Source organism: Solenopsis invicta, chromosome 6 (genome assembly GCF_016802725.1).
Source record: "Solenopsis invicta isolate M01_SB chromosome 6, UNIL_Sinv_3.0, whole genome shotgun sequence".
Lineage (NCBI taxonomy): Eukaryota > Metazoa > Arthropoda > Insecta > Hymenoptera > Formicidae > Solenopsis > Solenopsis invicta.
Genome location: NC_052669.1, coordinates 12036904 through 12050711, shown reverse-complemented (window position 1 = coordinate 12050711; position 13808 = coordinate 12036904). Strand labels below are relative to the sequence as shown.

At 33.1% G+C, this 13808-nt stretch overlaps 2 protein-coding genes across 7 annotated transcripts in view; one reads left to right on the top strand and one right to left on the bottom strand.

The window, feature by feature from the left end:
* LOC105197099 (WD repeat-containing protein 81) overlaps positions 1-13808 on the bottom strand; it is a 374845-nt gene that overhangs the window by 16495 nt on the left and 344542 nt on the right. The window lies entirely within an intron of this gene.
* The window catches only part of LOC105202859 (RAD50-interacting protein 1), a 141699-nt gene that overhangs the window by 93896 nt on the left and 33995 nt on the right, over positions 1-13808 (top strand). For all 6 annotated transcript variants that reach the window (XM_039450920.1, XM_039450919.1, XM_039450916.1 and 3 more), the window contains 2 exons: positions 9633-9798; positions 9868-10088. In XM_039450920.1, the coding sequence (XP_039306854.1) occupies positions 9633-9798; positions 9868-10088 (387 nt within the window). The remainder of the gene's footprint in view (positions 1-9632; positions 9799-9867; positions 10089-13808) is intronic.

Sequence of the window (13808 nt, the reverse complement as noted above, 5' to 3'; positions counted from 1 at the left end):
GAAGTGTTATTCCTTTTTTTAATCTTTAGACCGCCGGCATTGGATCTATTGTAATCATTGTGTTGTTACATTATCGGTCCAAAAAACATATTTGTAATTTGAATCACGCGTCTCAAATGCGTTGTCACTCATATACGAATATTGCAAGAAATATCACTGTGCTCCAGTGGTCGAGGTGGTAAAACGTCAGGACCGGAGATTCCGGAGGTGCCAGACTCGAACCCTGGGTGGGGTGTTATTTTTCGCAATAAATTTCTTTACAGTTTTTTCAGGGGGAATGGGTATATAGATACAAATAAGCATCAATTATTATATTAAATTAATTAATTTAATAAAAATCGTGACATTACTAATTCTTATTTGACATGCTGTGTTACGATTGGAAAAAGTTCGGCGCACATTCTGGTTGAATTCGAAAAAGTATATAAAATTACACGAATAAATATAGATACTAATTGTAAGATTTAGCTCCGACCGAAGAAGGCTTTTTTATTATCATTGTATTGTAATTCCCTTAAAAAATTTCCGAAATGTTGTACTAATATCTTGGAAATAACCTATATCATGGGAGATCCTCCGTAGCATCTACAGACTTTCCGGTCTAAAGGTTAAAAATCTTGTCCACATTTTAGTTATGATATGTATTGTATCTTATATGTGACATTCGTCTATTTTATTTGTATTTATTTGAAACTAATGCAATGTTGAACTCCATGAAAATATTTTATTGCTCGTAATTAGTAAAGAATTATTAAGACACATTGCTTTTAATAAACGACTATTGCCATCAGTTGAAAGACTGCAGTAGTGATTTTATATCTTTTTGCCTCTTTCTTCATAAAATTCCAACATTTTTATTTTAATTTATCTTTTTCTAATTATAATTGTGATAGTATTAATATATTGTTTATAAAACAAATATAATAAAGAGATGTGTTATATTTTTGATAACCCAATATGTTTTGTTTTCTTTAATTTAATTTATTTTTTATATTTTTAAATAGTTTTTATTGTTATATAATAAAAAACGGTACGAAGTACTATTGGGATATTATAGAGCATTACTAGAACATTAGTGGGCATTACATACAATATTCAATAGTAATACCAATATTTGGGCATTAGTGTACGGGCATTGGTGTACACAATTTTGGTCAGCGGTGTTTTCCTCGTATAATTTTTAAACCGTTTTTAATTATTAAGTATAAAATGTTATTTAAAAAAATCGAGGAATTTAAAAATACTCTTCTATTATTAATTATTAGGAGTATAAATAAGTTTCCGCCGTTTCACAAAAAATGGCGCCACTAGTATGTTATGATTGAAATTGTCTGTTGTAAAACGTTATATTGTAAGGCTGGACATCTGGCAACAACATAACCTTAAAATATTAGCGATCTTGTATCAGCATCATATATCTTTTTTCGTGCGAAAATGTCGAGTTTTGAGCCGAATAAGCGTCATTTGCGGGAGCTTTTGATTTACTTCTTTAATTTGAAGAAATCTGCAGCCGAGGCGCATCGATTGCTTGTAGAAGCATATGGTGAGGCTGCCTTAAGTGAGAGAAGTTGCCATGAGTGATTTCACAAGTTTAAGAACGGTGAATTTGACGTCGAAGACAAAGAACGTAGCGGAAGGCCGAAAGTGTACGAAGACGCGGAATTGGAAACATTATTAGATGAAGATTCGTGTCAAACGTAAGAAGCACTTGCACTTACATTAGGAATGACTCAACCAGCAATTTCACATCGCTTAAAATCATTGGGAATGATTCAAAAACAAGGAAACTGGGTTCCATATGAACTGAAACTGAGAAACGTTGAACGCCGATTTTTCACATGTGCTGCTTGCCAGGCATAAACGAAACGGTTTTTTGCATCGTATAGTCACTGGTGATGAAAAATGGATCCACTACGATAACCCAAAGAAGAAATTATGGGGATCACCTGGCCATGCTTCAACATCGACAGCCAAGCCGAACATTCATGGAAAAAAGCTCATGTTGTGTATTTGGTGGGATCAGCTCGGTGTCGTGTATTATGAGTTGCTCAAACCGAATAAAACCATTACTGGGGCTCTCTACCAAACACAATTGATGAAATTGAACCGAGTACTCGAGGAAAAACGTGCCCACTACTACTCCAGAAACGAAAAAGTATTCTTCTGCATGATAATCCTCGTCCACATGTTGCGGCACCGGTCAAAACCTACCTGGAAACACTCAATTGGGAAGTTTTACCCCACCCGCCGTATTCACCAGACATTGCTCTTTCTGATTACTACCTGTTTCGATCGATGGCGCATGGCCTGTCTGAGCAACACTTCACATCATATGAAGATACAAAAAATTGGGTTGATTTGTGGATAGCTTCAAAAGATGAAGCATTCTTCCGACGCGGTATCCGTATGATGCCAGAAAGATGGGAGAAAGTAGTGGCTAGCGATGGACAATACTTCGAATAAAACATTAGGTACCGTTCTTTTACAATAAATGCCCAATTTTTGATAAAAAACGGCGGAAACTTATTTATACTCCTAATAAATTAAAATTTTTCATGAACACAAAAAATATGAAACACAATAATAAAAGACTAAAAAAAAAACAAAATATACAGGGTGAGTCATTTTAATCTATGGACCCGAATATCTTCCAAATAACGGTATCTACAAAAAAATGGTTTAGATAAAAGTTGACCAGCACAGAGGGAGTCATTCAATTGTATTATTGGTTTTGACCTTGAGGTCAATTTTGAAAGTTATTTCAAGGTCACGATGGTTTCTTTAAATGGGACACCCTATTTTTGACTGCGGATTTCGAAAGAGCGGAAAATTTTACATCAAACTTGTCTTATGAAAAAATTGTTTTTGCGACCTTGGAAAGGTCAAAAATGAAGGTGAATTGCCTGAAAAACGATCTGATGTACTTTTTCTGAAATGACGTGGTTTTCTGGGTAACACAAATGTGCATAATGCTTAAACAAAGTCAATGAATTGTAAAAGTGTTAATCACTTTGACTAGCTTGACCTTGAGGTCAATTTTCAAGGTTGTTTGAGGCTCATAACGCATTTTTTGATTAGTTTTTCAACCCCTATTTTCAAACCCTATTTTTGACCGCAGAACCTGTTTCTTGACAATGGGCTCTTAAACAATGGCACTTTTTACATGAGCATAGGGATTTTTTAGTTTTTCGACCTGACCTTTTGAAGATCATATCAAGGTTATATCAAGGTCAAAAGCACTTTCATCTTACTTTTAGCGTTACCCGGAAACAACGATGTGGACGTAGTAAGTTCTGTTTCCTTTAGGGTGCTTGATTACCGTGTGTCCCCTTGCCTCTCACGTCGGGGTGCTTGATTATCGTGAGTCCCCTTGCCTCTCACGTCGGGGTGCTTGATTATCGTGAGTCCCCTTGCCTCTCACGTCGGGGTGCTTGATTATCGTGAGTCCCCTTGCCTCTCACGTCGGGGTGCTTGATTATCGTGAGTCCCCTCGCCTCTTACTGACACTGTAATTTAAATGAATTACCCACGGAGTAATTGTTCAAAATTACCTCCGCTTGGCTTCGAGGCATAACTGCAATCTGTTTTGAAAACTATCCACAGTTCTAAGCAGGGTAGCTCTAGGAATGGCTAACTAAGGAGCGCGATACATCGTCTCAGGACCGTGCGTTACGCCGTCCGGCGCCGTTGCTAAGGCGCGAGCGGTGGGAGGGGAGCAATAGGCGTGCGTCGAAGAATCCGGCCGAAAGTTGCAAGTAGTAATGTTTAAGCATTATGCACATTTGTGTTACCCAAAAAACCACGTCATTTTAGAAAAAGTACACCAGATCGTTTTTCAGGCATTTCACCTTCATTTTTGACCTTTCCAAGGTCGCAAAAACAATTTTTTCATAAGACAAGTTTGATGTAAAATTTTCCGCTCTTTCGAAATCCGCAGTCAAAAATAGGGTGTCCCATTTAAAAAAACCATCGTGACCTTGAAATAACTTTCAAAATTGACCTCAAGGTCAAAACCAATGGTACAATTGAATGACTCCCTCTGTGCTGGTCAACTTTTATCTAAACCATTTTTTTGTAGATACCGTTATTTGGAAGATATTCGAGTCCATAGATTAAAATGACTCACCCTGTATATTTACAATAAAAATTTACAATGACTTAAAATCAGTTTACAGTGTTAGTAGTATTAGTTTACTCGGAGGCCGTTGTAGGTATAACAATTTATAGAAACATTTATTTTGATGTTCTTAAAAGTCATTGTAAATTTTTATTGCAAATATATTTTTTTGTGCTCATGAGAAATTTTAATTTAATTAATAATAAAGAAGCATTTTTAATTCCTTGATATTTTAAATAATATTTTATATTAAATAATTAAAAACAGTTTAAAAATTATACATAAGAATTAAAAAATATAAGACTTAAATTAGAAAAAGTGTCATTTGCGGGGATCGAACCTGGGACCTAAAGTGTACCAGTCGACATCCTAACGCCTCACGCTATGTCGTTTATTTGGCAATTGTTCTTCTGTAACGGTACTATAGATGTTAGAAATATTTAATTTTTATTTTCTCGAGAATGCCTAAGTTTTGCAGCGAATGGCTTTACTACGGTAAAGGTGTGAGTGAATATTACACACTATTAAAATTTTATTAAAATCGGTGATATACCTACTTCTTAACGGTTTCCTTTGTTAGTGCTATAGCCACCAGGACAGATACCGAGGTTTAGGTGTTAAATAAATGCTTTCACTTTGCCTCTGCTTGCCAACACTTGAGTGGCTGACTTTATTCAATAATAGACTTTGTTACAAAAGCTCCGACATCCTTCTTTGATCCGAAAAGTCGTACAGTATTTATGCGCAAACACGCGTGTCACAAACTTATCTCTACTTAGTCTTAACAGCTACTGCCGCTCCGAAAATCATGCACGCCTTCCTCTATTGCCGCGCCACCTGTCGGCTTTGTCTCCCCCGGCGCTTTGCTCCACTTGCCCATTGTTAAATCTATTTCTCCTTCAAACTCGCTTCCCCACCCAACAGGTACCTACAGTGCTGAATAATAATTTTTACACTCCGGCAATCTTCGAATGCATGCATATTTGTCGGATTTCAAACACAATCATTTTATATTACTATTGTATCTATATTACAGAATCGTTTATCATTTGTACAATAATTAGGTTCAAGGATAGGCATGATTGACATTTAATGATTGACGATTGAAGAATAAAAATTTATTCGTTATTTGGCCTTTTGTAAATGATAAATAAAAATTTATTCGTTATTCAGCCTCTTGCAAATGACGAATAAAAATTTATTTGTTATTTAGCCACTTGTGATTGATAAATAAAAATTTATTCATTATTCAGCCACTTGTGAATGATGTATAAAAATTTATTCATTATTCAGCAACTTGTGAATGATGAATAAGAATTTATTCATTATTCAGTCTCTTGCAAGTAATGAATAAAAATTTATTCGTTATTCAGCTACTTGTGAATGATGAATAAAAATCTATTTGTTATTCGGTCTCTTGTAAATAATGAATAAAAATTTATTTGTTATTTAACTTCTTGTAAACAATGAATAAAAATTTATTTGTTATTCAGCTTTTCGTAAATAGTGAATAAAAATTTATTTCTTATTTAGCCACTTGTGAATGATGAATAAAAATTTAATCATTATTCAGTTATTAGAAAATAACAAATAAAAATTTAAATGTTATTTACAAGGAAAGTGTAAAATTTAAAAGAATTAAAAAAAACCCGCTGGGTTTTAATGGGTTGGATTACCTAATAAAACCCATTTAAATCCACTTAAAAAACCTATTATAAAACCTACTCAAAAAATTCAATAAAAATTTAATAATAGTATAAATAAAATATTTAATATAAATTTTTATAAATATAATTTAATATTATAAATAAAATAAATAATGTATAGTAGAATTGATAAAAAAGAGAACACAATAAAACCTAATTTTAATTGACATATTTTGTATTTTAATCCCAATCAATACTTTGTTAGATCATAAAAAACGGTTAACTTTTACAAGTTTCATAACTTTTTCTATACAAGTATTTCGTAATTTTGACCAGATAAACCCAAAAGTTCAGAGAAATCGTTCAATAGTTGTTGAAGACACAGGTCAAGACAGCAAATTTGAAAAAAAAATCGCAGAATCGGCATTTGGATTGCGCAGGTAGTGAGGTGAGAGGAAAGCTTTAATCTGAAAATCGACCGAAACATGTCGAGTCCTGTTTTCGAACACAGCCCAGCAATTGCGCTTCGTGGATTCGCGATCGGTGCTAAACAAATGAATCAAACGAATGAAGAACGTTTTTTGTTTATTAGCCCGAGATGCTGAAGAGCTCAGATCTCAGTTTCAGTCCAGTTTCATTACAGTAAACACTGCCTGGTACTTAAAAAGTGTGAACGATTTATAAACTGTACTTAGCCGCACCTTTCAATATAAAGAGTTTTCACTTTTTGTTAAAATTCTACATACCAATATGTCAACAGGACGTGGTAGAAAAAGTGTCACTGAATGGACTGAAGTTTTAAAAATAGATGGCGATTTGAAATAAGTGTAAATATTGCAATGAGCAAATTAGTTGCAAAATTGACAGAATTTGAGCTCATTTACAAAAATGTAAAGCTCGAAATTGCTAAGAAAATAATGCAATCAATGAAGTCTCGGTATTATTTGAAAAATCCCAAACAAAAATGACATCTGTGGAAACAGATAAAATTGTTTAGAAATTATTATCGCTATAATTAATTTATCTGATTCGTGCAGCTATTTGAAAAATGTTCTTTCTTGTCCAATAATAATATGCAATATGAAGACTTTCAACTTTTAATTCAAAATTTAGTATAAACTCGAAATTTTATTCTCAAATGTTTCTTTAACTAGCTAAATAAATTTTAAAAGTTATGTAAAAACAAGATTTTTAAATAAAAGCATATTGTAGTAAACATATTGTAGTAATATTTTAATTTACTTAATTAAAATATACTTATTTTAAATAAATTTCAAATTTATTGTAATTAACTAGTTAATTTTATTACTAACATTTTATGTTAATTAAATGCATTATTTTTATTATTTACAAATTTTAGCTTTAGGTTTGGTGCTATAAAACACCTTAATCTATAATTATAAAACATATACCATTAAATTGTAAAATCAAATAGTTGCAATTATCATTTATATCAATAATAAACAATAAACTTAATAACAAATATTTCATATTCATTTATTTAAAAGAAAATCAAAAGCAAACAGATATGCATGATTAATCTCAAATTAAAAGGAAAAAAATTTTTAACGCAATTACGGATTTGGTTATTAAAACTACAAGCCTTCAACAAATGCAAATCGATCAGAGTATTGCAGAATTCTTTTACGCAGCAAATCTTCCATTTAATGCTGCACAACTAAAAAGTTTTGAAACAATGATTCAAAATTTACAACCAGGATATAAATTTCTTTCATCAAAAATGATCACAGGACAGCTTTTGGATGCCACATATGAAAAAAACCGAAGTCGATCTTAAAGAAAAGTTGCAAGCAAAAAGTGTAATACTTACGGTAGATGGTTGGTCGAATGTTCGAAATGATCCCATCCAGGCAATAAGTTTGCATATGGGTAAAGAAAGTTTTCTTTTTAATGCTTACGATTCTGGATCAGAAAATAAAACTGCAAAAAAATGTACTGAGGTTGTGGAAGCTGCTATCAAAGAATGTGAAGAAAAGTACAACGCAAAGGTTTTTGCCGTAGTTACGGATAATGAAAATAAAATGTCCAAAATGTGGCAAATTTTAAAAGAAAAACAACCAAAATTGATTGCGTATGGATGCTCGGCACATCTCTTAAATTTGGTAAAAAAAAGATGTAACGCCTCAGACCATACTGCAGAGGATTATTAAAATTCAAAAGTATTTTCGTAATGTACACCAAGCACATGGATGACTCAAGGAAAAAAATGGCCTTATGCCACAAATCCCTAACGAAACCAGATGGAATTCGCATCCAAAATGCGTCAGAACCTTTGTCACAAATAATAACCTTTGTCACTATAAATATAGAGAAATTGCTTTGGAGCATGAAAATGAGTTTGATAATTCGATTGCAAATGTTTTAAATAATATAGGAATTTACAGCGAATTGGTATATTTAGAAAAACAACTATCGACAGTCGCATCAGCATTAAACATTCTGCAGCGTGAGTCAACATACATATCGGAGGCAGTCGAAGTGTGGTTTAATTTATTAAATAAAGAAGTTTTACAATTATATAAAATCTTTTTTTAAAAACAATTCAATCAAGCGATCAGGTCGGTTCATTTACTAACGCATATGAGGTATCCGAAATTTAATAGGCAATATCTGAGTGCCGAACAAGAAGATATCGCCGAGGAATGGATATTTAACAATTATCCTGAATATCTCCCAAGCCTAATGCCATTTAAAATGAAAGATAATGAATTTTTTCCGAAGATGTTACAAGAAAATATTATTAACGAATTTTCATTTTCGAAATGGTGGAGAATCATGGAAAAAAAACCAAGAAATGTAATAAGCTACCAAAAAGATTCTGCGATTTTTTTGCAAATTTGTTATTATGTCCTGCGTCTTGAGCATCTATTAAGCGATATTTTTCAACGTTTGGACTTGTGTAGTCAAAACTACGAAATCGACTTGGTGTAAAAAAAGCTACCAAACTTGTAAAAGTTTATCATTTTTTGCGCTCAAGTAATAACGTGAATATTAATTCAATTGATTGGGAATAAAATTCAAATATATTAATTTAAATTAAATTTTATTATGTGTTTTATTCTTTTTTTTTACTAATTTTACTACATATTATTTATTTTATTTATAATATTAATATATATTTATAATAATTTATATTAAATATACTGTAAGTAACAAATATTTTTAAACTTTTTACATGTTAAAATCTTTTTTATCTCTTTTTTTAAGAGAATTACAAAAATTGTTTAATTTAATTAATTTGTGTTTAATTTTATTTTTCTTCAAATATTAATTAATTAAAAACTCTGTTTATAGCAAATTTATTTAAAAAATTATTATAATGAAAAATTTTTTAAAGCCTCACACACGATAAAAGCATTTTTAATAAAATAAATAAATTCAATAATGAAATGAATAAATAACTAAATAAATTAATTAAATTGTAAAACTAATAAATTAAATAGATTAAATTAAATATATTTCATATTAGTATTATCAATTGAATAGCAACTTTTGTAAATTATTAGTAAATTATAAGAATTAAAAACGCATAAAATCCAAAAAGTCCAATAAAACCCAAAAAAACTCCAAAAAACCCTACTGGGCTGAGTTTTTTTTTAAAAACCCGGGCTTTTCCAAACCCTGATTATAATAGGTACTCACGGTAAATTACAAGTTTAAAGTTTTGTAAACTTGAAAAAAATTATTTCGTTATACAATTATTATAATTGCCCAAAAATAGTACATTTATCTTACCTCTTGATTTTATTATTAATATTTTTTTATTTTTATTAATATTTATAATATGACTTATATTTTCCATAATATATATCTATTTTAGACAATAATGACGATTGATATTATTAAAGATTACAGTTTCTTGAGCTGCAATTAGAATTAATTGACGATTGGCGAGTACGATTGCTACAGTTGTTACATGAAAATTATGAAGATCCATTAACATCACTCATGCCGTACATTCTCAACACTCTACATTACGTCGCAACCATTTTAGAAGAATGGGGTGTAACTGTTGTATGTATATCTTCATCTACAATAATGCAAAAATGATACATTATTTATTATAATCTTATGTTTTTACAGCACTTTTTACAACTGCATTTTTACAAAAAACAATTTGAAGCTGTAGAAAATGCTACTAATAGAGGCAATGATGTTAGCGAAAATATTGGAGAGATAGAAGGGACCGTATTTGATGAGGCTATGGTTCTTTTGCAACGATTAGAGAAAGAGCTGATAAATGAGATTAGCGACTCAGTGGCTTTAGACATAAAGGCAAAGAGTAGACCTTACAGGACAGATAAGTAAGAATTTTCTTCTTTATTATGTAATATTATTATATATATTTATTTTTCATTTTTTTATTATATTTATTTTATATTATTAAAGAGAAGGAGGGAGTTGTAAAATATCATTTTGTTTTTTTAACGATAACGCAGTAAATATTAACAAGACACAATTCTAATTAACGTTCTAATTAAAGTTCAGTTTATTAGCTATAGAGTTTTACCAATTACCCTATAAGTAGAAATTCATCGAGTATAAAGAATGAACGTAACTTACAATTTACTAAAGAAAGAAAAAAGGATGCCTTTGTCGAACATCAGGGAGATCATGGAATACTAACAACTAATGTCATAAAAGGCATTTTTATTTATAAAAAGAAACAAAATAATTATCTTTCATAGATTTTACACACAAATGAATGACACAAATCAAGGTTTTATGAATATTTTATAAAATATATTTTATTAAAAAAATTTTTTAAATAATTTTTTGGCCTAAATTTTTTAATATAAAACTTAAAATGTTTTTAAATAATATTTTTGCTTTTAATAAACGTACATCTACAATCAGATTATAAAGTCAAGAGCAACGCGACACTTGTGGTGCACATGGCGGACGACCATATTTCTCAATTACACTCCACATACAGGGTGTTTCAGACCACCCGTACACCCCTTTTCTCTTCGCAGGATTAGGACCAATCAAAAATATGTTCAGACGAAAGTTGTAGGGTTTCAAAAGATCTATTCAATGATCTTATCAGTTTGACTTTGGATGGCGTCGCCAAGGTCAGATCGAAATCACATTAAGTTTTTTAAATGAAACACTCTCTTTGATTCCAGAATCTAATAGCTGGTGTCAAGACCTTTCCAAAATACTACAAGAAAGTTTATTTTCGTTGACTACTTTCCGAGTTGTGCGGCTTGAAAGTTACACTACCGCCAACACCATGTAAATAACAATATAAAATCACGCGTTACGCAGAAAGCCGTGCAGCCGACACAAAGAAAGTAAACACGCGAGCCGGGCCAACAAAAACAGATCATGAAAAATCGTGAAAGTTAGCTGTCGCGACCGTAGATAGTCACATACATATGTATGTCATAATATTATGTAATTACATTATTACTTTAACGGTAGCACACGAGCAATAACGAGCGCGGCTTTCTGCGTAACGATGTCTAACTCGTGATTTTATACATATTGTTATTTGCATAGGATGTAGTAGAGATGTATTCACCACAACGCTATTGTGACTCAACTCAACACGAGTGACAATAACTCTCTCAAACTTGTCACCTACGTCTTCAATAACCGTCATATCAGTATCAATCGCGCAACAAAAATCCGACCCTCTTTATTAGTCTAGGTTTATTTAGGCATGTCCTATTCCAATGAAGAAGCATATGATATGCTGCTAATTTTAGGTGAGTATCGAGGTACATTCATTGCAGCGGAAAGATTGTGGCGGGAACGTTATCCTGATCGGACTCCTCACTCGCGAAATGTTTTTTCACGTTTGGCTAAACGAATCAAAATTAAAGGTGTCGTTCAGCCTCAACATAACAAAGATACACAAATTCGTCGTCCGATTATGGATGAAAGAACAGTGGAAATTCTTGCATCGACAGAATTGAACCCTTATGATTCTTTAAGACGACGAGAACAAGATTCTGGTGTTAGTAAAATCAGTGTTTGGCGCATTCTAAAAAATAACAAATTTCACCCTTACAGAATGTCTGTTCATCAAGCGTTGAATTATAACGATATTAGACAGAGACTTGTATTTTGCAACTTTATAAGACAGCAACCACTTGATTTCCACTTGAAAATTTTATTTTCTGACGAATGTACACTTAAAAGTGATGGATCTGTTAATACTTGGAACTCTCGTTATTGGGCACAAAATAATCCTCACTGGTTGAGAGAAGTAGATCATCAAACCATTTGGAAAGTCAATGTTTGGTGTGGAATTATTGGAAGTCAAATCATAGGTCCTGTTTTCTTTGACGAAAATCTAAACGGTGATAGATATTCCGCCTTGATAATGACAGATCTTCCTGTCTTACTAGAAAATATTCCTCTGCAATTGCGCCTGAACATGTGGTTCCAACAAGATGCATGTCCGTCTCATACATCGAGAGTTGCTCGTGCGGCATTAAATACTATGTTCCCCGACAAGTGGATAGGCAAATACGGTCCAATCAATTATCCACCCTGATCACCAGATCTCACCGTCCTTGATTATTATTTCTGGGGAAGGATAAAAAACTTGGTCTATCATGAACGTCCGACTACGAGGGATAATATGATTCGTAGAATAAGTGAAGCAATTCGATCCTTACGTGCCGAGGAAATTCTTCGAGCAACCAATGATTTTCAAAATAGAGTTGATGCTTGCATCGCAGAGAATGGTGCTCACTTTGAACATTTAGTCGCTTAACAAAACATACACTCATTCATTCCCGAACGTGAGAGGCAAGGGGACTCACGTGAATCAAGCACCCCAAACGTGAGAGGCAAGGGGACTCACGTGAATCAAGCACCCCAAACGTGAGAGGCAAGGGGACTCACGTGAATCAAGCACCCCAAACGTGAGAGGCAAGGGGACTCACGTGAATCAAGCACCACAAACGTGAGAGGCAAGGGGACTCACGTGAATCAAGCACCCCAAACGTGAGAGGCAAGGGGACTCACGTGAATCAAGCACCCCAAACGTGAGAGGCAAGGGGACTCACGTGAATCAAGCACCACAAATGTGAGAGGCAAGGGGACTCACGTGAATCAAGCACCCCAAACGTGAGAGGCAAGGGGACTCACGTGAATCAAGCACCCCAATGGGATGAAATTCTCGTCACGTCCACGTCGTTCATTCTGGATAATGCTAAGCACGGGAAAATGCATACAGTCAATCTGGACATGATTGATCATCAAACATAATCAATCCAGTTAATAAACAAAAGCAGAGTACATAAAACTTTGACTCCCCTTTTCCTCCCCCATACACATACGCATGCACGTATGCACACACCCACACACAAGATTAAATCCGACTAAGTAACCACCACATGGTACATCTTGAGTAATGCTGATGCTGGCGGTAGTGTAACTTTCAAGCCGCACAACTCGGAAAGTAGTCAACGAAAATAAACATTCTTATAGTGTTTTGGAAAGGTCTTGACACCAGCTATTAGATTCTGGAATCAAAAATAGGGTGTTCCATTTAAAAAACTTAATGTGATTTCGATCTGACCTTGGCGACGCCATCCAAGGTCAAACTGATACAATCATTGAATAGATCTTTTGAAACCCTACAACTTTCGTCTGAACATATTTTTGATTGGTCCTAATCCTGCGAAGAGAAAAGGGGTGTACGGGTGGTCTGAAACACCCTGTATAACATAATTTTATTTACAGAATTCATATACAAGATGTAATTAAAAAAACATACATGTAGTATACCATGAGATACAGGATAAAAAGTTGAAAAGTCCCGAATCATTTTTTTATCTGAGCTTTCTGCTTGTAGTTTTATGGTATTAAAGTTTGCGAATCAGCACCCGTCTATAGGAGCGAAAAGTATCCGTTACTTTTCCGTCTCTGCTTTCCGTCTATAGATGGACGCTGATTCACAATCTTTAATACCGTATAACTACGAACAGGATCCAAAAAATAACTCGAAACTTTTTGATTTGGATTCTTATCTTGTATCTTGTGTTATACTCCATGTACATTTT